Raw genomic sequence first — 26,805 nt, 5'->3', positions numbered from 1 at the left:
CACTCGTTGCCCATTATTCATTCCCGCGACATTCGGTTTTTCACGTATCATCATACCTTGGTCCAGATGGTCATTTATACGATCTGTCAGATCCGGTGCAAGTCAGGGCGTTCGGACCACAGCGATAAACTGAGACCATATTCGAAAATTGTGCCAAGCAGCTATGCAACAGAGGCTGAGATGCAATGCATTGTGGGAAACATGTACCCACGTTCTCAGCCTCTATCTTACTCAAAGCCAGTCCATGCACAACATCATAATAAGTTTACTTTATATACTCTAAGTTTACTTTATGAAACCTTATAATTTATTTTGTGTACATTAGGCCCTGCGTGAATTAAGTTTCCATTAAGCACGCAGTTACCCTACAGACAAAGAGTGGGTTCTACGTGGGGTCCTGACATCAGCATCATCAACAGAGCAAACCCCCAAACTTTGAGACTGAGTAAAATTTTAATGTATTACACTGCTTTTCCTTTAAGGCATCCTTTAGGGTGATTTTGGAGTGAGTTTGGGCTGGGGTTGGAACAAACTGGAAATTTTCACCCATAAAAAATAGTGCAACAAGCGATTTCATTATCCGGTTTTTCGATATTCAAACGGTTTTCAGCAAACACCCAGCCAGGCCTCAGTGCATAGTGGGGAAAGCAGACACCAGAGACCCCTCGGTGGTACTCACTTATGCATATGTTCCACTCCAGCGAAGATCATGATGCTGTACGTGAGCCCACTCTGGACCAGGAAGTGCAACGCATACCTGCAACAAGAAGACGAAGGAGAACACGAGGCTGTCAGATCACAGCATCACTCAGTCTGAGTCAGATTAACAGTAACTACTGCTGCTACAACTGAGTAGTACAAAAAATAAGAGGAAACAATTGTGGAAGTAATAGCAGCAGAGAAATTACATAAAAATACAGTATTTTGTACTATCACTGGTGGAAGGGAGATGGCATGGTATGTTACCAAGAAAGTGGCGTAGGTCACCTGGGGTCAGAGGAAGACATCAAACCTCATCACTAAATATTGGGTAGAAATTAGTCTCGCCATCCATTCCAGTGACTTAGCAGCAGGGGTCACCACACAAGCGATCACCGGCCTGGCACTTAGGATCCATGACAGTAAGCATAATCTAATAGACTAATTTATAAATCAATCACATCATCTACATATATATTTGTTTTCTGAATACCAGTTCTTATAGGCAGCTACCAGAGTGACAACCTGTGCTTTGATAGCCATGCGTCTTGTTTTTAGAGCTCTTCGTTTATTGAATTTATTTTTCTTAACCTTGATTTGTCAATGCCAATTTGGAGAAAAGTGTCTGTTAAATAAATAAATGTAAAAGTAAACTCCAAACATAATGAAGCAGTTTCAGCCCTGCACTGACACTGACTTGCAGAACAATATTTAACACGAGATCTATGACACGAAACAACGCCGGCAGACTCCAACGCCCATCACCAAGAGCAGCTTGACCGGAGCTCAAACTAGATCTTCTCCTTCACGAAAGTGTCCATTACAGCCCTGATTGATCGAGGTCAAGTGTTTGCGGTTGCGTACCTTCGGCGGATGCCCTCGCCGTCGTCCCCGAATGCGTGACCCCCTCCGTCTTTCTCTATACGTTGTGGGGGGATGACAAGGCCACATTTAATCACTGCAAACTTTCCTGGCTGCAAAGGTTTAATCGACCATGAGTTGTGTTCTGAATCAGCCCAGACAGGCCCCCTTTGTCCTGGGCATCACGCCTAGAACAGCCCCTTTTAGTCTTCTCACAAATTATACCCAGAGACCATTTACAGGGGTCATGTCCAGAGTGATCAATGGACTGGAGCCATGCCTGCATGGCTGTGACCAGCATGGACTCCCTGGGGTACATGGTCTCACTTTTCTCTTGATTTCCACCAATTTCTTACAATGTTCAATTAGTCCCAGAGCTCCTGAAAATTTAATTTCCAAAAAAACTACACAATGTCATTGACTGCTTGATTTTTGTTAATGGCGATTATGATACCAGTAGCTTCTAATCGCACGTGAGCCCTGCGGCCTGAAAGAATGTGTGTAGTATGAAAATCAGAGGACAATGAGGCGCTTAACGTTTATGCTCACATTATTTAAATTGCACAGATAAAGGTGCCAACGTTCACCTTTATAAAACAGACAGTGCTGTGAAAAGAACAGACCGAGCAATTTTCCCATGGGCTCATGTCAGCAGCCAAACCGCCTAATCTGGCTTGATCACTCTTTGCAGATGATGAGCAATCTTTTTTAATGCACATGATCAACTTCAGGTTTCAACAGGTTTTGTTTTTAATTCCACTTCTCGCTTTCTTTTACTGCGCTTCTAACTTTATAAAATTAGCTTTCAAATTGGTTTTAATCACCTTATGGCTACATTAATCACGAAAGGGCCAACGTTTTTCTCAAAGGCAACTTACATGGTTAAATTCTGCATGCGAAGCAACATACATTTACCCATTTTTACAGTGAGAAATTTTTACTATATCAATTTGGGGTAAGTACCTTCATCACGACAAGAGCAAGATTTGACTCCAGGTCCTTCAGTTGCAAGGCAAGAGGTCTAAATACTATGCCACCAACTTCCACAGTACCATACTCTCATCCATAGTTTTCTGACAAACCAAGATCAAGTCTTCTCCTGCCAAGGGTTCCTTCCATAAATGCCAACTTAACTGCCTTTCAACTATTAGCTTTAGCTATTGCAAGATAATGCTAACAGGGATAAGCTAACAACCTCAATTTTTTCCAAGCCTCATTACCCATGATGTGGCCCCAAAGCCTGAGTGATCCCCGATGATCTCCACAGTTTGATCAGCCATCTCCATAAATATTTTGACAAATTTCTCACGACCAGAGGCTTCTCCGCAGTCCCCTTCGTAGACATGTTCAAACTTGCACCAGCAGGTGAGCGGTGAGCTTCCTGCGCCAACTAAGGATTGGACAGGAAAGATGTTAAAACATTGCACCAGGGATCACGGGAAGAAAGAAAACAGGCGGTGTTGACACGTTTATTGTGGTACTGGATGTCTGAGGTAAAAAACCTCAAGAGCGAGGAAAGCGGCTGCTCCCAAAAACACAAGAGTCAAACAGAAGTCAAAGCAGGGCTAACTGCTGAAGCAAGTAAAATCTTCTCTCCTTCTGCCAGTGGGAAAGCAGCCAAGGTCTCGCTAAAGAGGGCCGGTCCCGTGACTCCTCAGTTGTGTCCAAAGGCCATGTAAAATCGGAGCCCTGTCATGCCAACCACACCAAGGAGCCTCCTCGAGACATACGACTCAACGCCTGGAACCACAATGGCCACAGCTGACCAACAAGGGCAGTTCTTCCAAAAACGTACACCAGTCGTCCTGAGCTTCTAAGCCACCACGTTGGTGCGACAGCCTCATGGGGGTCAGGTAGCGCCGCTGGGAAAAACTAACAGTATGCTGGGCAAAGCAGAGCTGCCTGGGCAAGCGCTTCCAACAGAGTCCAAACTCAACAAGCAACAAATAGAGGGCAATGCTGACCATCACACGGCTTTTTTGCCTCCATCACTGAGAAAATATTCTTAGTCAACATGTCCAAGCCTGTGTCCTGGCATGTATTGTGTAAGGCCTTGTCGCTCCCATGGGAACACACAAAACGACTGACTCAGTACTTGAGAGACAGGTGGACACCTTCTCCAGCCAGATGATCCGCCTTTACCAGAACATTCACGGCAATCTGACCTCCGAGATCACGTGAAACCACACACATATAGACAGAGGAGGCATCATCTAATTAGTCAGAGATATTACTGCAGCAATCTAGAGTGCTGGCAGCGTCCCTCGGAACAATGTAATTCATTGATTCGTTTGCCATACTAAATGAGATCCATTCTTCTGTCTTATATTTTCTGGGTTATTAAACACTAATTCAGGCCAGAGAAAACCAGTAAAGAACCCAGCAGACTAGGTAGAGCGGCAGCACTTAATGTGACAACCCAGTACAGGGGCTTCATATTTGAACACAATGTTCACGTTTGCGGAGATAAATGCATGAACATTGATGTGAGCTCTCTTGACAGTGTTAATACAATACACCCTTATTCTAAATTTATTCATTTAGCTGACACTTTTCTCCGAAGCGGCAATGTAAGCTACTTACAATTATTTACCCATTAATACAGCTGGGTAATTTTACTGGAGCAATTTAGAGTTAGCACCCGGCTCAAGTTTTGGCACGGGGGCACAGAAAGTAGCACTGCTGTCTCACAGCGCCTGGGCGGTGCGAGAGGAGGTGGGTTCGATCCCCACTCAGTCCGTGTGGAGTTTGCATAGTCTTCCCGTGTCTGCATGGGTTTCCTCCAGGTGCTCTGGTTTCCTCCCACAGTCCAAAGACATGCTGTTCAGGTTCACCCATAGTATGTGAGTGACAGAGAGAGTGTGTGTGTTCCACTGATGTATGGATGAGTGACCCATTGTAAGTAGTGTATCTAGCAGCGTAAGTCACCTTGGTTTGTGAGTAAGGTGTGTGGGCTGAAAACACTACGTAGAGTTCATTGGAAGTCGCTTTGCAGAAAAGCACCCGCTGAATAAATAAATGAAAAGTTACTACAGGTAGAGGTGGGACTTAAACGTGTGACCTTTTGATCTAAAGCCGCTCTCACCACAACACTACCAGCTGTGCCCCCAGATGTGATTTAAAGGGAGAACTGAGAGGAGGGATGTCCAATATTCCCAAATGTCCGTAAAACTGTGCCCATATGAAAGGAAAAGTCTGCTAAAAAGATACTATATTTTGAAGCATAACTCCACTCATATCTACAGAGTACTGACAGAGGCAAAGGATAAATTGAAGGGAACCTCTTGTGCCAAACCTTTGAACCAGAGGACGGAATGATGCTCACCAGCCAAAGCAGAACAATGCCAGATAGAAGCCCAGGAGGGTCGCCACCACATGACGGACGAAGGTACTGGTTTTACTGGGGTGGAGATACAGCCGGAACCAGAGGGCTGTAAGCAGAGCGAACAGCTGGCAGACCACAAAGTTCACCTGAGTGGGGGAAAGAAAGAGAAAGAACCAGTTTGTTTTTTTATATATTCTCACACTCATACACAGATTTATCCGACATCAAAGCAACTTACAATTTTACCCGTTTACCCACAAAGAGAAATGTAAATAACTTTCTACTACTGTTGATTTCTTCAGACAGTGAGAATAACTCGTTTTTTTTCCCCCCACTCTGGTGTGACTCATCACACGCAGAACTCGCTCACTCCGTTTCAGCAGCTGAGATTTAGATTCACGTTCTTGCCCTGGTAGGTCTGTGCGCTCGGGGAAGCTCCTCGCCGACATCGGCCAAACCGCGAGGAAGCAGTATGGTGCCATGGATCCCAGCAACGAACATTTTATAGGGGTACAACCACACTTTCGAAATCAATTAATAGGGTTTCGAAATCAATACGTTTACTTTTGGGGTGCGCAACCCACCGAGCTCAAGGCCAACAGTGTAAACAAAGTGAACAACAGCTGCAAATGAGAAAAGCGGTAATGGACAGCAATACGTACCTACTGTATGTACTCACTGTAAATTCATAATTTATAGCAATACATCTGACAGCATTGACCACGCCTTCCTTTTCTATAGCAGGAGCCCGCGACTGAGCAACAGGGTGTGATGAGAAGAGATCTGGGAGGAAACACCAGAATAAATGGCGACAAGATGCTGGAAAATAACATTCCAGGTCATTACCTTGATCCTAAGGTGAGATTATTGAGTCTGCCAGCTAATGCTCAAGTCATGTTTGTGTCCAAGCAAGTGAAAATCTTGCCTCCGCTTCCCCACCCATGAAGCCAATTTTCACTTTGTTAATGGGGCATTGTTGGGAGCCGAGAAGAAGACGCAAGAACCCCGGTGAAAAGCCTTGACACTTGTGCCGAGGGCACCTGGCCACCATCCATAGACAGCATCTAGAACATTCTGCTCGTGCCTGCTGACTGCTGTCATTCATCACCTTGGACATGCTTCAAGATCATTTAACCTGAATGATTTGAATGCCTGAAATGTCTTGGACCAGTCAAAAAAATTTCATGTTGCAGTCCTGACAGGCTTGGCTTGATGAAGGGGTTTGAGCTCTATTTCATCTGCCCATAGTAGCTGTCCACATATGATCAGCAATCAACTGTCCAGGGGAGTGGGGTGGATCTGGCCACATGACACTACGAACACCAGGGGCAGGCTGCGAGGCCATCCACAGCTGGCGATTTCCCATCACTGACATCACCGTGTGCCGACGCACGGGTGTTTTGAGCAGACTGTGGGATCCTACGCCCCTTTTATCGCCTAATGTGCAGCGCACCCCTAATTGAGGACGCTTTCCTCTGGCTCCTGCAGTTTAAAAGCCTGATCCCTGTGCCTTGGGGGAACGAAGCCCGGCGGATCGTTACTATTCTGGGCCACCACACCACCAGGCTGGCACGTCGCCTCTGGCTGGCCGCCCCAGCCATGGTGGAGCTCTAGTCAGCCTCCATCTGCATGCTGCCCCGCTGCCTTTGGCCTTCTCTGGCGCACATTAAGGAGGGAACTGCTTGTTTATGAGCTCACGTAAATCTCCGCAGTGACAAACAGAGAAGGTGTGTCTGGCTTGGGTAGTAGGGTGAGGCTCTGATCCAGGGAGCTGGAGCACACGTGTTCCACTTCTACTGATCGTTACGCAATGTCAGAAACTGGACCCAAAGGACGCATAAGGAAACAAGAACAAGAAAAAAAAAAAAGTCCGTTCGAGCACAAACCAGTCAAAAAAAAACAACAACAAAGTCCAGAAAGCTCCACTTTTACAGAACATGAAAAGAGACCACCATACGTGTGCCCATCTACATTTCACCACCTAAGTCATGTAACAGTCTCCATGGAGACATACAGTACACCTGGCTCTTGAAGGGGTTTACAACCCTACAGGTGGGTCAACTATAAGGGATGGCACAGCGAACCAGGTTACTCAATCCTAGAAAGTGAGGATTCCCCATCAGCCCCTGACAGAAGATTCAGAGCAGCTGGCACCTCTGCAAGTGTCCGTGGCTGATAGGCTTAAGGACCATATGGACCTGTATTATATTAGAAAGCCTTTAATATCCTCTGCTCAGCTTTCACGTCAAACACCTTTTCATCGAGTGCTATCCATCTCTGAAAAGAGTGGAGACAGCAAAGACAGCTGTTAAACTGTATGAAAACATCCCCCGGAAACCAGCGAAGCCGCAATATTGACTGCTATTGAGAACAATCAGTTTACTGGAAGGTGAAACCAGAGCGTTTACAGTCGCTGGATGATGCCAGCGCTAACAAGCTCAGACCTTTCAGCGGACCAACTAAGCCCTGACACCCAGATGTGTCACCCGTCCCAGCCAGGAAACGTGAGGAACATTTGAGTCCAACAGCCATTGAGTCCAATTAATCCTATTTAGAGAGGAGCCAAGTCTGGATGCTCGTTCTGGCATGGTCCGGCCTGCGGGCCACGTGATCAAACGTGACGCCATGCTGATCACGGGCCCAGGACGACTATCCCGAGCATGCTCGGTGAGCAATTTGGGGGAGGGGTTGTGTCTCACGGGCTGGCCTCGCACCAGATTCCCTTCACTAACTGCACATCAGAGCTGCTCAAGCAGTAACTGCATGCTGGCGACCATTCAGAGGGATTGCCAGGAGCCTGGTCCAAATTTGACACCACAAGTTCACATCACTCATGTCGGAGATGACAGGCACAGATGAGTACGCCTAGCCGAGGACTACGGCAGGGGGATGGTAGGACACGGGAGGCCGCGCAGTCAGACTGCTCTTTTTGAAACCTCTAATTAAGAGTAGCACAGCCCCTGGAGCTCGTCGCACTACTCCTGCCGCAAACCTCGAACCGCTCACATGGCGAATGACCGCTTACAACCCAGCCACTAAGGGCAGAGTCATCATCCAGAACCAGCTGCTAACAAGAGTTTGAAATGCTACAGCTCTCGTGTCACATTTTGGCTGCCGTTGTTCTGGTCTCTCCTGTTATTCTAGCTGAATTAATGCTGCCATTTAATGACCAAGAAAACAAGTGCGAGTTTATTACAAAATCATCCCGGCATTACGGGTGAGAAGAATCACAAAGGTAGGTCCAGGGGAACGTAGAGTGCTTCATAACAAAAGAAAGGACTATATTAAAAAAATAAAATGCCAAGAGTTCTCTGTGGATGTTAAATATTTGTAGCTATCACACTGTGGGCTTTCAGACTAATTAGTTACACAGCATTTCAAGTTGAGGCCTCTTATGATGAAGCAAAGACAGAACTTTGTGCCTGGTGGATCATGGGAAACACATAAAGGGTGGGAGAAGAAGAAATTCAGAGAAGATGACTATGTCACCCTTTAGAAGTTCAGTGTCCATCATCATCAACAGCACCAAGTAGAAAAAGAACACAGGACACTTATGCCCTATACCCTTTCTTAAGACGGTGGAGATCGGCCATTGGTTCAGAGGAAACAACTAGTTCTTATCAGAAGGTGTCAGGTGATTGGTTAGACAGTCCACTAAACCCAATCACACCTGGAAGTTTCCATACATTCACTTGGAGGGTCCACTCCAGAGCTTCAAAAATTATGGGCTTATTCATTCTCCTCTACCACATGCAGCATGGTGTGAAAAGCACAGCCCAGTATTTTCTCCCATTAGCAATATGGTGCAAGGAGATATTAAGAGGGCGTAGAGCTTGGGGTCAACAAGGGTGAGCGCGCGCACACACACACACACACACACACACTTCCAGAACCGCTTGTCCCATACGGGGTCACAGGGAACCGGAGCCTACCCAGTAACACAGGGCGTAAAGCCGGAGGGGGGGGGGACACACCCAGGATGGGACGCCAGTCCGCCGCAAGGCACCCCAAGCGGGACTCGAACCCCAGACCCACCAGAGAGGAGGACCTGGTCCAACCCACTGCGCCACCGTGCCCCCTCAAGGGTGAGCAGAGTGGCTGAAATGAAAGCCCCTACTTACCCAACACCTAAGAGAAGATAGCACAGCAGCTAGACATCCTATCGATGGGCCTCAACAGTATAGCTTCTGTGTGAAGGGCAGGCTAGAACAGGAGGGTCTTTGTGGGGATTTCTGGAATGAACTTCTCAAACATTAGACTCCTCCTGTGTTCGCATTCCCGTGGCACGAGCTCGCATGAAGCTGCTGGTGAATGGCAGCAAAGTGGGTGGGGGCAGCAAGGAGGTTGGGGTGGTGGTAGGAAAAAATCCAAGATGCCTGGGCATTTTGGAAGGAGTTAAAACCCAACCCAGTTTCTAACTTCAAAATGCTCAGGGTTGTGCTCCAGGATCTTGGGTTGACCTTACACTTCCAGCAAAGCAATGATAAGATCATCTCCCAGATACATGGACCAGTGCTCAGGTCACCCAGGCAGTCCAGTCCAGACATGCTAATAAAGCACATAAACAGCATTAAACCATCATCTTGGCTCCAAGGCTCAGTGGACCTACCCCATTACCAAACACTGACTTGAGAAAATTTACTTGAGATTTGCATGAGAGCTGATTGTTGAGTAGGCAGACTAACCAAAAGCAAATGACACACTTTCCATTTGGAGAGTTTCTATACCTGGATCACCTGGACATTTGCAACTACTCTGGCCCATCAGCTGAACAGTTCAAAAGCAGGTGTCCTCCAGAGAGTAGGACTGGCAAAACATCACCAGCATCATAGCCCACCTCTCCACACAAGGGTAGAGCATGTTGTGGTGATGGGAAGTGCTCTTGTACACTTGATGATGGCAAATCAAATTAGCTCCAGCAAACAAAACCGCAGCTGAATAAATGGCTTGCATGTGACTGTAAAAACTGTGAGCCAAAACCCCATGTTCCAGACAAATAAATTATGCATTGCAATAACAGGACCATACATTACTCATGCATAGTGAAGTTGTGCAAAACATGTTATGGTAATCCTTGCAAAGGTCTCTGAACATTTAAGAGTGTAACCAAGCACACCATAGAGACAATTATGCACATAGTGAACACTCAGCACAAGCATTTCAAGGGCACAACTTGACCCCCAGGCTGGGAAAAAGAACGATCACAAGGAAACGGCCTGAAAACTACATCTCTCTGGCGAACAAACACGCTCGTGTTTACGAAACAAGGTGAACTTTCATTTTTCTGGCCATTTGCAGAGCTCAGGATCAACGCTGGCATCTCCACTCTGCATTCTGTACTCCTGCTCATGTCCACAGATAACCCCAGGCGCATTCACCTGACACCTCAAGCAAACTGCTACTTTCTCAGTATGTGACAGTGAACAGAGCTGCAGTTTTACAAACACAGAGGCTTCTTGGGTTCAGTCATTATAGAGGAACCACAGTGAGAGACCATAATACTACCATCAATCTAACCTGGTGGTCCAAACCTAAACCACAACCACATGCCAGATGTCACACAGATGTCCTTCTACAGCAAGCTATGATAATCTGAAAAAGGGTCGTCAAGGAGATCATACCACAATATGACAGCAACAATATACCCTGAATCACAACTTCTCAGTCTTTTCCCAGAAAAACATGAGAACATGGGGCATGCGGCACATTGGGTTTTGTCCTACTGCTCCTAACTGAATGTATTGTCAGCTCTGTTCTCAGTGCATCATGTGGACACTTGCACTTGGGGGAGGGGCTCGGAATAAGCACCTGCTGAAAGGTGTTCGTTTGTTGGAAGATGACAGGTGAGGCAGGCTGAGAACACAAAGGTGTGACAGCTGATATGTGGTGGGAAAGCTTATGGGTGGTTTTGAGCATGAAGGTAGGACTGGGAATGCAGGGCAATTTGCAGAACTGGACCAGCAAATGGCAGCTGCCACAATGTACTCTTGTCACTGTTTCCATGATGATCTCTTGATATCAAGCTGAGGACAAGTTGTGTACTTGGGATTCAGGCTGTTACCATAAACATGGTGTCAATGGGAACCTGAACCAGGAAACCTCATACAAGTATAGCTCATATGGTCATATGCCAGATTCAAAATTACACAACTAACCACAGCCCAAAATCTAGTGGAAGATTATAATTCTTCTGTGACTGCGTGTCGTATCTTGTTTGTCATTTTTTCCACACTTGCATGTTCAAAATATCATTTCTAATTACCAGTAACTGCATAAGGAATTGCCTGTTATTATTTTAGTCATATGACATTTTTGTGTGAATTTTCTCTTTCCCTCGTGACTCTCTTACTGAAATATTTACGGAGATGAGAAACAAATGAAACGGTTCTCAATCAAAAGAAACTGCTTGACTAATGGATTCCAAGGGGCAAAGACATCTCTGGAAAAAATAAGAAATTTAAACCAACGAAAAGAGTTCAGACTAGCTTAATAAATGAACAAGCTAAAGCACCTCTTGCTCTTTCTTGGATTCATTTGAAGATTGTTGTCTGAAGTCACACTGAGAAAAAAAAGGTAAAATACAATCAAATAAACCATACAGTCAGACGACTTTCATTCCTCCCCTGCTGATCTCATTACAGCAACTGGCTTAACTTCAGACCCACACTGCAGAAGTTTCCACAACTTCCGATGTAGCCATTATGTCCATGAGCGGTTGTTGTGCAAACAGACGGACTCAAGGTCGAATCGCAGGCAGCAGAGACACTGTCATGACCACGGCCCAAGAGAAGAGGCCACGCTTTCATCACATGGATGCAGAAGGCGGAAAAAGCAGAGATGAACAGAACGGGCCCTGATGTCTGATTGTGTGTACCTAACATAAACACTGCTGATATCCGCATTACGGCTAGAACATCATGGTCAAACGGTCATACTGCTAAGCAAAAGGTTCCAACGAAAACATTTAAGAGATTTTTCTTTCTTTGAAAGGTGCTGTGGGGCAATTTGCCCAGCGGCACAGGTAATGGCCCAGACTGATGGCAGAGACTTTTCACGTGTAGGGACAGAGAAAAACACAAAAAGGTGGATTGAAGAAATTGGGCATAACCACCGTACTCAATTTCATTACGGGGATGCTTTGCTGACGTTGTGTCAGCAGCGAACCCCCGGGCCCCTGGTCTGGCAGCACAGTTGAAGCCCTACGGTAGCATGACAAATCAACAAAGAAGATGAGGAAGGATGAATGCAGCACACTCCAGGGTCCAGCAGAACGATGCCACCTTTTTAGAACTCTCATCTCAATATTCTCCTTATGTTAGAGAAAGTACACCCTACTGCATTTTTAATCAATCCAGGAAAAGAATTCAAAGGGGAAGATAAGTTAGGATACTGTTTTTTAAGAACCATCAAGCACCCATCTATTGTCTTTAATATTTCAGAACCTTCTCATAACTAATTTTTCCCACAACAACCAGCACTGATGAAGACGCACGACTCAGAAATTATTTGGAAAAACTGATGCGAGCTGAATCGCTCTGAAAACTTGACAGGCGAATCAGGAAATATCAAGCAAGACCTTAACGGAGGAAGACAACAGCTAGCGAAGCTCTATGCAACTAAATGAAGGCCGGTGTGGGGTGTTGGTGCGCGGCCAGCACAGGGTTTCAGTGAGATAGTGAGGAAAACAGGGAAGAAAGCTTAGCTGTGCCGCACTGAGATGAATAAATAACACCGGTGCTAGGAGTCACTAAAGCGGACAGTGCATTATGGGAGTAGCAATGTCTGTCACGCTAAGGATGCTGCTAACCGCTAATGTCGCACCGTCACAACAATGGAGGGAAAAGGGTGATAAAAATGTTTTAAAAGGCAAAGAATGAAATTTCTGAAGAAGGGGACACAAGGGTGCTATGCCAGTCCTTCAGGAAATGTGTCAAAAATGCCAGTAAGGCGCTGCCTCTGTTTTAGCATTTTGCTTCGGGTTCTAGCCATTCAAGCATAATATAGAAAGGAGGGAATGCTGGGAAATAACAGGCCAGTCATCAGCGTGCTGCACTTTCGGGTCAGTGGAACTCACCCTTGGAAGATTAACTCAGCAGAGGCTCCATCTGTGCATATTTCAGTTCTCTGAAGTGGGCCTTTACGTACTTACACTCAATCCCATCGAGGGCTAAACGGCTAACAGAAAAAAAGCCGTGGAAACGCAGAATCCTGTTGGATGTCGATGGTTATCCATCGTATACAAAAGACTGGCTTAACGAGCCTCTAAATATGTTTTCAAGATAACTGTTAATTATGACCTTTAAGAACTCCTGAAATACCTCTTTTGTTGTTCTGTGTCAGATTTAGCACAACTAACACCATATAAACGCCCAAAAGGCACACAAGACTTGATCCTACTTAAGTTTCAATAACTTCAAAAGGAGCATTGTGTCTGCATTTCAGCAACAGAGCAGAAATCGAATTGTCCTCCTTGGAAACAAAAGTCCTTGTGTGACAGACGACCCCCCCCCCCCCCATCGCCGAAGGCTGATGTCCTATCCAATTAGACCCTTTCTTCTCAGCTGGAGAACAACGTTGCGCAGGGTAGTGACGGCTCAGGGCTGGGTCAGTGCTGGTTAATAAAAACAGACAGGCCTCTACAACCTCCCCCCCCACCCCCACCACAACCAGCAAACAAATCAGTTCTGCCCATAAGGGAAACTACCTTTGAGCTCAGTGACCTTCCCAAGAAAGTCACGGTTCACTGGGTTCCGAGAAGGCATCCGCCAAGCCAGAGAGGCTCTCGCTTTGAAAACTTAATCCTCGCCTTACTCATACGACAATATAATCCTGAATATGACACCATGAGCTGCAATAAACTGCTACAAATGATGTTCTCCAATCATACAACAACGAAATGAATTATGTGTAAATGTTGGATGCAGACAGTTGCACAAGTGGCCTTGCTACCAAGTGGCCGCAGGTTTAAGTGCTATATGAGGTTCTCCTGTTGTACCCTTAAGCAGAGTATTAACAATATCCTAGGAAAATCTGTGTATCCTGAAACTGTATGATCCCTTGCTTCAGAAGAAGCCAAATCTTTCTGTTTCTGTATGCTGCCAGCCATTTGTAAGAAGAGCCACTGTAACTACAGAGAAACTTTATTATGCTTCATATCACAGGAGGCGGCCTGGCCTTGACCTTGCTCACATACCTCCTTTTACACGTTCATAAACTTTTAGACAAGACACCAGTGAATACGGGATAATACTATCACTACTTGGCACCCTTCCCTTCAGCTTCAGACACAGCAACGCTGGAAGAGACTCAGCGGTGGACTGTGAAACACCAAATCTCACTTGATAATGACAAAACACTGAAGTGGGCAGAATGGTACTCAGCTTAAGAAAAAAAAAAAAAAAAAAATTCCATTACCGGCCTTCAGATACACTTGTTTTGGGTTGTGTTCCAATTTCTGGCTGTGGAGAGTAAACTGTGCTTCCATCACTATGGAGAAACACAGAAGACCCAAAGGAAGAATGAAAAAGAGGGGGAAAAAGCCTCTCATCAGCAGATTCAACCCCAGAGGGTAATATTTACTCCCACCCCAATGTTCCTCCCAAGCAGTGGCAAACAATGGCTGTTGTGTTTACACACATAACAAATGTGCTGTGTAAGACACCATCTCCGTGTGCTCTACAGCTCCTTTGTACATTGCCGTGCTTGCTATCTTCTATAAATTTCCTCTTTTTACTGAGCAGCCTGCTGTCAGACCCAAGGGTTAGGCGTATACCGCTCGGTTACTTATTTACACAAGTAAAAACTACTTTGTTAGCTTGTATTTTTGAAGAGCCGAGCTTGAACGCATTGCGAGATTCTGCCATATCAACACAACATAAGAAAACGGGAGAGGACACTCCTGCAGTAAATTCAGCCCAAACCAATGAAGAGGTTTTGCATTGCTGTGACAAAATGCAGCCGAAGTCATCTCCCAACTGATTTTACCGGTCATATGACATCTGCTGGGACATTCACGTCAGGCTTTAACAGGCTTCTAAGGTTCAGGAGTGTGATGGATGCAGCACCATCAGGACAAAACAGTTTCTTGTACCCTGTTTTGTCGAAGCGGTAAATCTATGACATATCAGATTTGTCAAGCCTTTGGGGGAAAAATAATAATGCAACTCTGGGGCTAATAAAACATATACAGCCTTAGACTATCAGTGAAGTAGAGAATCATAGTTTGACCTTATTTTGAAGAACAGTTAATCCCTGTTATAGCTAACCTCAAGTGATCAGAGCAGCAAGAGATCCCCCACAATAAATGAAACAGAACAGAGAGCCATTCTTGACATCCTTTGAGACCCATCTCTTAGAACCAGATCACCTTGGCTTTGCTTAAAAATTTGACACGACCTCGGGAAGATCACTCCAGAAGACCACAGAGTAAGATCATCAAAGCTAATACCACATACCTGACGAACACCTGCGCCTCATTAAAACGGTCTTTAAAGGAAGCAGACTTACTGGCAGTACTCAGAGAATCTTGTTGAGAAACCTCACCTTTCTCTGTGCTCAGCTTTGCACCTTAATCCTTGCTCGTTGCTTTTGGATCACGACCCTCGCTCTTCGGACTACGACTTTCGCAATTCAACCACGGATCTCCGGCTCACAACCTTCATTCTTCGGACCACGATCGCGAACTTAGCCAACCGAGCGTCATTCCCCGGTTAATTCTCCAAGGCCTCATCTCAGTACTCTTGCCAACGGCTTCAGTTCTCGGCGCCCGTCAACACAGCTGCTCACACGATCTCCACGCTTGCGTTCTGACAAGATACCTCACGAGAAACATGACACAATTATGGTGAGATTATGGAACACATTTTTGTCTCTCACCTCAGGCCTAGAAAAAAACGTGCAAATGCAGCAAGGATCCAATGGAATCTATTCTGCTATATAAACTGTAAAGACTACTTTACAACATATTGACGAATTTGAAATCTTCTAGGAAAAATGGACTATGCAGGTATGGCAGTGTCATCTTTGTGTGTGCAGAAAAGTTCAGTCACACAAGTTGAAACTGATAAAAGGTACAATGGCAGCTACTGCTGTAGTGGCTCTCAGACCTCTTACATTTAGACAACAAAACTGTGAAAACCATGAAAACAAAGCTTTTAGCAAGGTGGTTCTTTCTGATGAATGCCCATACAACACCACAAACACTCCCAAGAAGCAGAGAAGGAAGTAATAACCTTACATCCTGCATGGCAGGAGTAATGGAACAAGTACATGGTCCAGAGTTTCAACATCATTCTCCACAATATAGATCTGAGAGCACAATTTACAATCTCTGTGCGCAACATAAACTTCGGATCCGTGTCACAACCCCCACAAAAAGACTAACATCCTTCTCCATCTTCCTACACGTCTCCTGCTTAACAAAAATGAAATCCAACTTGTTTTTTGCATCTGAAGTCAGACCCTGTTTGCAAGCCCTGTGATTTACATCTGCCGCAGGAACTGTGACGTTGGAAACGCTTAGAGAGTAGACAGGGACTAATCTGGAACTGCTGATGGACATTTTTGTCCATGAGGAAAATGAGACTTTTTGTTGACTATGAGGTGACAGATGGGAAATCGACCACTTGATGAGCAGGCGCCAGAGAGAGAGAGAGACATCTCCTGCAGTAAATATGTCTCTGGACGGTGGAGATAATAAGTGTCTCAGCCATATGAAGATACAAGCAACGCTTCTGTGGATCCATGGTGAGAATCTCATAACCCCGGCAAAAGCAAAAATTTTATTTTGAAAAAACTTCTAAACCTGTATTTTTCTTTCATTAAAATATCCCAAGACAAAAAATGTGAAGAACTGCTTTGGAAATAACGCTAAAGAACAAAATAACTTTTGTGAGACACTATGGAAGCTATGGCAAGGTAGATTAATGGAAGAGCGCAAATGTCTTATCCAAGCATCAGTAAAAGCAAAGCAGCTGATGCAATACGTCCAATATAAATCAAAGGCCATGGAGCACTCGGCAGCCTGAACGTGGTTTTAAAAGGAATATATAGCTCAAAATACAAAATACGACTACATCTCTGAATAAAGCCAATATCCCCAAAGCACTATGTTATCCACGACCATCCACAGATGCTTCAATAAGCCTGTCAAGTAACTGACATTTGAGACTTAAGATTGTTTGTGTGTAAATGTATAATTATGTCCTGCAGTCCCAAGAGCTTGCCACTTTGAGTATCTCGAATTACTGCACCCTTGGAATAATATTGCTTGAAATGTTAATCCTCCAGGACCAAGGTGTATAACAACAAGCTCCCTTTGCAGTTGATCGTAATCCAAGTCTGTAAATTCTAAACTCGAAGGAATCGTAGGAATGTCCCGAGTCAAAGTGCCTCTGACTGATTTTGTAGTATTTGCAAGGATCTGAGCTCCCTGATATACACCTGAGCCCAGATTAAATTAAGTGGATGTATAGCTGAAAAACCTAGAGTGGCAGCTGCCCACAAGATGGGATGATCACTTTAAAAGGCTGTATTTCAATATGAAATATGAGTAGCTGTGGAATTATCACAAGCAGTGAGCTAGCAGCGTTACGAGTGTTAGGGACACCATTCACAGCCTCAACAAGCCGCCCCTTACACAAAACAGTCGTGTGTATGTCGGCCAAGAGCCAAAGAGATCAACTGAAATCAAAGCCCAGCTGATGGCTAGGTGAGGAAATAAGCATATAAATACTTGAAAAGGGTCAGCTTAAAGTAAGAGTATAATCTTGCAGTACTACTGCCATAGTATTCTCCACCCTCCGGCACTGTATCCTAGCAACCGCACTCCAAAAGCATGTTCCAACCATGTGTACAGTGTATACATTATGATAAGGTCAGCAGTAATGCAAATCTGGAAAGCACCTGGGACAATGAACCATAAACTACAGATGTCCAACTAAAGCGGCTGCTTTGCACAACATAGCCAGGAAGAGTATTAAAAACATTTTAAGCATTAAGCCAAAAACAATGCATAACATTTCCGTGAAAGAAGGGAAAAAAAGAGGTGACACGGATTAAATGTAGACAATTTAAGAATGCTTCTGATTGCATAATACATTTTATAACTCCAGCATGAAGTTCCATATACTTATGTCCAAAACAAGACTTTCACACGTTGTCCAAATGAACAAAATGTGTCCAAAAACAAGCGCAAATATACTGTTGAAAAACCAAAACCTGTCCATAAATGGAATTGTGATTACATGGACATTTATGGACATTTATATTTATTTACAAGCCGACAACAATGTAACGTGTTCTGCTTCTATACCCTTTATGAATACAGGCAGTCGCCGAGTTACGAACATCCGACTAACGTACAACCCATACTTACGAACCACCCCCTTACTGACCGTTGACTTTTTTTGTCACCATTAAGTAACAAATGAAAACTTCATAATTAAGCCTATTATATTAAAAATTCAAGTTACTGTATATACAATGGTTCGTAATAACAAACAGGCGCTACTTTGCGAAACGCATCAAAACATTGCGCGTTTACAACGGTTTGTCGGCTGGTGGGTGGGGCATGTGAGCCCGAGGTAGGACAAACTTTCTTCTTTTCCCGTTGACAGTCTCGTGTGTTACTGCATTTGGCCTTAAATTTTTTGTTTTTACCCTCCTAAACCCCAGGCTTCACTCCTCACTCAGACATCCCAAATTGCATTCTGGATATTAAGTGGCATGTCTTTTATTGAACCCTGTGGGATTTTTGAGGGTTTTTGTTTTAGTGGTGCCTACTCAGCGCGTTATTGCAGCCCGTTATTGGTCACGTGCGTCTTGGCACACGCCACTACCTAATGCTCTCTGCATCCAAATCTGGCAGCTGTTTTACAAAATCCAGCCTTCAGGGAACAAGGTCACATCTTTTAGAAAGAGACGGGATGTGTATTGATCACCCGCGTCAATTACTACCATCTGTTCTGCAAGTGTCGTGCAACAACTTTGGAATGGAGCGGTTAGAATTCATCGACCCGGTTACGTGTTATTGAAATTCAGAACAATCCTTTTGACGTGGTTGCGCTTGTAAAATTGTTTGTTTAAAGATTTTATTTGAAAATTTTGCCTGGGCTGGAAAGGAAAAATTTCCAATAGCTACTCACTTTTTAGTTCCGCCCCCTGTGAAGGGTGGAGTCAAAATGCAGAAATCTCATTGGTTCACACCTGGGAAGCCCTTTCGGCCGTTCGAATCTGGACGTGAACTCGGCTGAGTGCTTCATAGCCCCTGAAGTTTTACGGTTCCAAGTTGAAAAAGTTAATGAAGATCAACATCTTCCTGAGAGGCAGCTTTGCAACCATCTTTTGAGCCTTTTATAGTGCAAAATGAGATATTATAGCCAACAGTAGGGAGAACAAAATAGTCTTTTGAAATGAAGAAACAAAATCATTTAACATGCCCAGTGGGGTGTCTTCATCTTTATAAACAAAATATAAGCCTTTTGACAAAGTGTTTCCTTTTAAAGAAACCTATTTAAATTTCTGAACCACAGGAATAGAAGTTAAGAATCGTAGGGAATTAACTAACAGTGGTTTAGAGGGTTACACTTCTGTGGCTTGTTTTGGGGCTCACATAACAAGCACTACTGCTCTACTTCAATGCGAGTTCCCACCTCTGTGTTTGCTTATGCGCTCCATCTCGCATTTGTGCTCAAGCTATTAGCAAGGAGCACCAAAAATTTCACTCAGGGTTTACCTCCGCAGCGGCCGTGTCACGAGAGGCTGTGTGGATCCTGACCGAGCCATTTACTTTCACACTACATTTTATCCTCACTTAAAACCAACCCCAGCAAATTATTTGGCCAGATTAATTGGGATAAAGGGACTTTAAGACCTAAATGTGATAGGCATTACTTTACGGAGAACAATATAAACAGACCGTTCAATCCCAACACTCCCGAAGCCACGCTGCCCATTACAATTATACCTGTTCCTCCAGGAAAAACCACAGAAGTCCATTACAGCTCAAATGAGAGCCTCCATCAGAGAAAAGATCAACATGTCACGGCAGTAAAACCATGTATTCTAAAGCCCCGTTCAGGAGCTTGACCAACAATTCCGTGGTAAGAAGAGCATCTGCAACAATCACTTAATGACACTGTTGGGCTATCAGCGTTAACCCATGTGCAGAGAACAGCTAACCATCCCCCCAAGGCAGAGAAGTCTCCAGGCCAGCAGCTGACCTCCTGAGTGCCAAGCTGGGGTGCAAAGTATTTCATGTCCAGAGGAACACAGCGTGAAACCAGCCTTTGGCCTAGTCAGCTTCTCCCTGGCAACCGGGCCAGCTCTCCAAATCCCTCACTGGAGCTTAATCCAAAAGACAATGTGTTCCTCTCAGCCAACACAATATTTTGGAGCATGAGTAAGTAGCTGTCTATAGTTTCGAGCACATGGCTGTATTACACATCAGCATCTACTAACAAACTCTAACGTGAAAAATTTAAGTGCTGATCAAATGTTACTTTGCTCATCAACACTTGTGTAAAATATACGACGGGGAGGCCGAATGCCAGCATCAAATAAGATACTGAAGATCAGCAACAATTAAAAATAAAGGGCAGCAGATACAGTGCAGATGTTAACAAGATTGCGGGGTGTTGGTTCAAGTCTTCGGTGACTCTGCTCTAGTACCCTTGAGAAAGGGACCTTAGTGGAACTGCTGCAGTAGAACTCCCAACTGCATAAATAGGTAAATTGTGACTCGTTTAATTATAGCTAATTTAAAACACCCCAGGTACTTACAGCCCAGACATCCACCTGTTTCCGGTAATGACATTAATCATCATCCACAAACAGTAAACTTAAGTAAAGTAAATTAAGTAAATACATTTAGAATAAACTGTCTGCAGAGTTTTTATTATTGCTCTCGTATAGTACTATGTTCAATTTGTACATGTAAATGTTGTGGATGCTTACACTTGAAGGTACTGAAATTTTTATTTTTTTTTAATTTAAATTCAATATAGATTTTTACGTGGGGGCGCAGTGGGTTGGACCAGGTCCTGCTCTCCAGTGGGTCTGGGGTTCGAGTCCCGCTTGGGGTGCCTTGCGATGGACTGGCGTCCCGTCCTGGGTGTGTCCCCTCCCCCTCCGGCCTTACGCCCTGAGTTGCCGGGTAGGCTCCGGTTCCCCGCAACCCCGTATGGGACAAGCGGTTCAGAAAACGTACAGATTTTTACAATTATTCACTTAGCAGACACTTTTCTCCAAAGCAACACACACACACACACACACACACACACACACACACACACACACACATTTTCAGAACCGCTTGTCCCTTACGGGGTCACGGGGAACCGGAGCCTACCCGGCAACACAGAGCGTAAGGCCGGAGGGGGAGGGGACACACCCAGGACGGGACGCCAGTCCGTCGCAAGGCACCCCAAGCGGGACTCGAACCCCAGACCCACCGGAGAGCAGGACTGCGGTCCAACCCACTGCGCCACCGCGCCCCCGCAAGCAACATACATCTCATAGAAAATACAATTTGTCCATTATTATCTATAATTATTATCTACAAATCCAGACTTTGAAGACTCGCTGCATGGTTTAAAAAAATATATTTAAAATTCTACAATCTAGTTGTGTAGCTTATGGAACTGTGGATCTCAGAGGACTGACTTCCTTGCCTCAGGGCAGTGAGTGTGAGCTCAGGTGAGGATCACAGCCCAAACCAGCAGCTTGAGGGCATGGAGAGGGGGAGTGGCGTGGTCAGAGACAGGGTGGTCCCCTCACCAGTAGGCCTGACCTGCAGGCTTTTTTGGTATCACAGAACTCTGAAGATGAAACAAAACAAGACACTGTCCCCAGAAAACAGAAAATACAGGACTGTGTCTCAACAGGTTTTCAAGGCCAAGGGTCACTGACAAATAGATGATCCCAAGGCACAAAGTGAACACACAGGATATGGGTTCTGCACTCATTATGGCATCCCCAAAGGTGGGGGTATGGGGATCGGGCTGGGTTTGCTTGGATTGCAGATGGCCTGTTTTAGTAAGAGTAGGACTTATTTCCCCATGGAAACAAAAGAGAGACTTTTATAGTCCAACAGCAGCTTCCCCTGTCCCCGTGGAAATAACAAGACACATATTCATTGTCCAAAAGCAGCTTCCTAGGTTCCCATGGAAACAACAAACATAGTATGGTCGTCAAACAACAGCTATGTGACAAAAAGAACAAACGCTCCGATTGTCCAAAAAGGAGCTTCCTACATCGCCGTGGAAACAACAGACACATTATCATTGTCCAACAGCAGCTTCTTATGTCTGCTCGGAGAGACAATGCAGTCTAACAGCTATTCCTCTCACTTTCCTTGTTCTGGAGGCACCCCGGCACTGATCTCTATTCCCAGGTAGCAGCCGACACTCAGCAACATGATGCTACTGAGAGAGTTTATCGATTTCAGTCGAGTTAATAACATCCTTGGCTCTGTACCCCATTGGCAAGAGTGTGGCCACAGGCAGGACACCCATTCAAAGTCCATGTGCAATACAGAGACAAAGCAAAGGTCAACGCTATAATGGAAAGGTGCTAACACTGTGCTGGGATGTAAGATATGGAACGCAGCGATGGGGGCATGTGGGAAGTGGGAAGAACATCTGGAAAACCTGCAATTTCACACACGTTTGTCTTACTTTTGATTAAATAACAGAAGCTCTTGCCAGAACAATGCAAATACTGGGCCAAAAAGGCAGGCATGGTAGCTACAGTCTCTAAAAGGCAGTTTGTGCCCTGCAATCTCAAAAATTAGGAGTTCACTTCACTACTTTGCTCTATTGCATTAAAAAAAACAGATAATCTATGTAGGAACAATCCTAAAATGAGATTTATACAACATTACTTTCTGCAGATATAAACACAAATTGGAATGGAGTGCTCACATGAAGATTATCAATTCACTCTTAGAATTAGAAAAAATTACCCTGAGGAAGTTGGAAGAGATTTTATGGCTGTCAAAGGGCAAACAATAACTAAAAAAAAAAAAATCCAGATCGATAAGTTGCTTGGACCTGAATACCTGAAGCTTTTTCATAAACAATTGGGTGGTGAGATCAAAATCCAACTCTGCAAGAAAGTACAGTGAAAAATGCAGTAAATATCCTTACTGGTAGGAACTGGAGTGGAAGATGAAAGGCGTGGAACAGAGAGAGAGCGAGAACATCAGATGTGCTGGTTCTTTCGAAAGCAACATTTTCAGAAATGTTCTTTGCTTCAGGGGCTGAAAATGGTTACTTGTAAGTCAATCCAGGGGTAAAATTCATCATCCGCCACATTTACTACTCTTCCACACAAATACAGAAGTAAACATTTAGCATAAAAGGGTGAAAAATTTTAAACATATGGAGTTCAAATACATGAATTTTGATAATTTAATGTTATTTATTAGTCATTTCTTATTCATCTCGTTTTTAATGTCTTTCATTTTTATGAAAATCCATATGGCAACCCTCAGAAAAATGCTATGAAGAATATTATAGATCATAATATAGACTATTATGATTCATTGATAAAGCATTGAGTGCTTAGAGCTGCAAATGTTGTATTAAAGGTTTTATATCAATGAAGTTATTATCGCTTGTATAGATCAGGAGACTTCTGGGGGTGGGGTTGCTCCACAAAGAGCCAAAGCACCCCCTGGGAAAACTGGACAGACAGGCTCTAAGAAAGGGAACCGAAAGACAGCCTTGGTTCTCCAGAGCGACAGGTTCCGGAGCGCTCGATCCGATGAGCGCGAACGATTCCGACAGTTAGTTGGGCCGTCATTGCGACACGCTACAACCCGAGAGCTTCTCAGAAGCATAAACCTTGATTCGCATGACGAAAATCGGCCCAATTTTGCGTTCAGGATCCTCCACCTTTACTGTCGTACTTACAGTTTACATTTATTCATTTAGCTGACACTTCTCCAAAGCGACTTACAATGTTAAGGTGTTTAAAATGCATACATTATGTATTTACAATCCATTTATAGAACTGGGTAATTTTTTTTTAACTGAAGCAGCTTAGGGTAAGGGGGCACAGTGGGTTTGGATGAGTCCTGCTCTCTGGTGGGTCTGGGGTTTGAGCCCCGTTTGGGATGCCTTGCAATGGACTGGCATCCTGTCCTGGATGTGTCCCCTCCCGCTCCAGCCTTACGCCCTGTGTTGCCAGGTTAGGCTCTGGCTCCCCATGACCCCGCATGGGACAAGCTGCTTCAGCCAGTGTGTGTGCCAGTTTAGAGTAAGTACTGCCACTAGGTCTTAAAGGCAGTAACCCTAACCACTACACTACTGGCTGAACCCATACTTAACCAAACACTGGTAACTTAGGGAGTCACTACTAATGATGGAGCTTTATTTGGTTCATACCACACACACACACACTTTCTGAACCACTTGTCCCATACAGGGTCACGGGAACACAGGGCATAAGACCAGAGGAGAAGGGGACACAACCAGGACGGGACGCCAGTCCGTCGCAAGGCACCCCAAGCGGGACTCGAACCCCAGACCCACTGAAGAAGAGGACCCGAGCCAACCCACTGCGCCACCGCGCTTGATTTTCTGTGCAGAAATAAACTTGGCGGCCACATCAAGGGGGGGAAAAAGTGGCTAAAACTTATTTCTAAGACCCTGGACTGGGAAATGTTCGCTCCTCTTAACATTCAGCGAAAGCAGTTTAACAAACTAATTTACAAATAATTTCCAGTCGGCGCGGTTGACGCGGGTTTGCAGATGTCGCACTGTCGTCACGTGCTGCTCGTAGGGACGTAGAGCAACACTGACAGAAAAAAGGTTAACGCACATCAGTGGAACCGACACGACAGTGCGGCAGGGTTACAACACACACACGCGCGCGCACGTAACATGACTCAATAACAAACACTCGCGGTCGCTCTCCTTGTTTGTTGCTCTTTTAAACGATGGGGGGGGAAGGCCCGGCATCTATCTGATCTGGCACGCGACGCACGAGACTCCCGGCGCGCGCCTACGCGCCACGCAGAACCCTCGGCGGTCGCATTCCGCGGCTCGTGCGCGCGCGAGCCGTTCGCTCAAAAACAAAACAGCGTGACGTGGGGGCCACGGGGGGGGGGCATCGGTTAATGGATTCCAAAAAGGATGACACGGGCCGCGTAACGGGGCAAAATGCGTGACTTTTGGCTGCGTGACAGCTCATTAATCACGCAGCAAAGGACGCCGCCGAGGTTCGCGCGACTCTCGCGCTTATTTACCACCTTCAGCCACCCAACTTAGATCGCCTGTCTGTCACCCTTTTCCAAATACGATTGTATCACTCGCAGTGCAGCAGCTGAACCGCGAAATATCCACAGAACAGAAGCATCTGAGTTTTACTACAAGCAAAAGCGTGATGTATAAGTTACTGTCTATACATGAGTCACGTATAAATACTAATAGACACACGTGCCTAGAGCGTATACTGTTCCGCGCAAGAATAGGAATAAGTAAATGAGTAATGGGCACAAACAAAGTTCAGAACAGGACCACACTGTAGGATCCGTGCGCACCGCACCCATTAAAATGTGTCCAAAAACAACTTGGGTAAAAACAGTACAGACACACTGGACTTCCACCAGTTTCTCTGTGTGTGTGTGTGTGTGTGTGTGTGTGTGTGTCCGTCCTTGGAATGTATAGGCACTGGAAGGGGAATAACAAACAAGTGAGCTGAAAAGGAGGCGAATAGAATAAGGTGTAAAAAATGGGAATAACGGAAGGGAACAGGGAGGGTTTAGCGGGGATGGGAGTGGGCGTGGGGGGTGGAGGTGCGGGGTAAGAAAAGGGATAGTAGGAGTGGAAAGGGGAAGGAAGGAGGACAGAAGCAGGGATAATAAAAGGATAGATGGGGAATGAGAAGAGGAACGGGAAAGGGGTATAAGAAGGAGATATAATATGGAAGGGAACCAAAGTGACCCAAATAAATCCAAGGAGGATCTGCAGGGAGGGGACCAGCTTGGACCTCCTCGAACCCTCACTGTCCCCAGTGACCCGTCATCTCCACAGCACGTGACCGACACGACAGTCTGTGCTTTAATGAAAAATACATGTATGTGCAGAAGCCAAGCAGATTCACTACCAAAAAAAAAAAACAACTGAATTTTGGACGTATTCAAATGAGCAAGAACTGCATTCTGTTTGCCGGACGCACCGCATCACCGCAAAAGATGTTACACTACTAAGGTCCTCAGGATATTTACAAGTAATTAATATATTCTTTGTGTACGGCAATTACAGCGCTGTAACAAGCAATAAAATTCTAGGCAAATATTATAGAATTGGGGAAAGTGACATCTGTCTATTTAAAGCCAAGACACGGTACCTCCCTATTTGCAATACGATTTCACGTAAAACGCATCGCTTAAAATATACTACAAATTGAAAATAGTTTCTAATATTAAAAGTCACACATTTACCTGGTCTAGGGGGAGATTAATTATCTCACTGATCGGCTGCAGCAAACTGGATCCAGTGCAAGAAGAAGCCGTTTCAGTGGCCATGATTTCAGAGGGGGCTGCCTGGAATATACCAGCTCTCCGCTGGGTGCGAGACGGTAGAGCCCCGGTTCAGCCTCCAGCTTGAGGACCGAGGACCGACGCCGTTTAGAGCTGTCAGTGGAGCCGGAGCCACAGCGCCGCGGAAGGACGCACACCCCTCACAGCGTCAACGCCCACGTGGGCGGGACCACGCACTCACTCCGCCCATTTTCATAGTGACGGCTGGAAGCAGCCAATCAGATAAGAAGCATTCTTTCCGCGCACGTTGATTGAAACTGGTGAGAGCGAATTGAAATACGACTTGACTTCTCTAGACCTACCCCTTGAGGAACGCGATACAATTCTAACGTATAAAACGAGGACGTGGAATATTAGTGGAAGAGCAGGGTGA

The 26,805-nt window shown here is 45.2% G+C and overlaps 1 protein-coding gene across 3 annotated transcripts in view; it reads right to left on the bottom strand.

Moving 5' to 3' along the window:
• Nucleotides 1–26,577, bottom strand: part of mboat2a (membrane bound O-acyltransferase domain containing 2a) — a 47,020-nt gene extending 20,443 nt beyond the window's left edge. For 2 of the 3 annotated variants that reach the window (XM_018733278.2, XM_018733270.2), the window contains exons 1-3: nucleotides 26,334–26,577; nucleotides 4,886–5,031; nucleotides 680–757 (exon numbers count right to left, since the gene is read on the bottom strand). In XM_018733278.2, coding sequence (XP_018588794.2) covers nucleotides 680–757; nucleotides 4,886–5,031; nucleotides 26,334–26,417 — 308 coding nt within the window. In that variant the 5' untranslated portion in view covers nucleotides 26,418–26,577. Of the gene's footprint in view, nucleotides 1–679; nucleotides 758–1,563; nucleotides 1,619–4,885; nucleotides 5,032–26,333 lie in introns of those variants that run through there. The other variant, XM_018733286.2, reaches the window with a different exon arrangement.
• Between the last annotated feature and the right edge of the window lie 228 nt (nucleotides 26,578–26,805).

The sequence above is a fragment of the Scleropages formosus genome, chromosome 15 (genome assembly GCF_900964775.1).
Source record: "Scleropages formosus chromosome 15, fSclFor1.1, whole genome shotgun sequence".
In the NCBI taxonomy this organism is placed as follows: domain Eukaryota; kingdom Metazoa; phylum Chordata; class Actinopteri; order Osteoglossiformes; family Osteoglossidae; genus Scleropages; species Scleropages formosus.
Note: the sequence above shows the minus strand (reverse complement) of the source record. Positions and strands in the feature narration are given on the sequence as shown.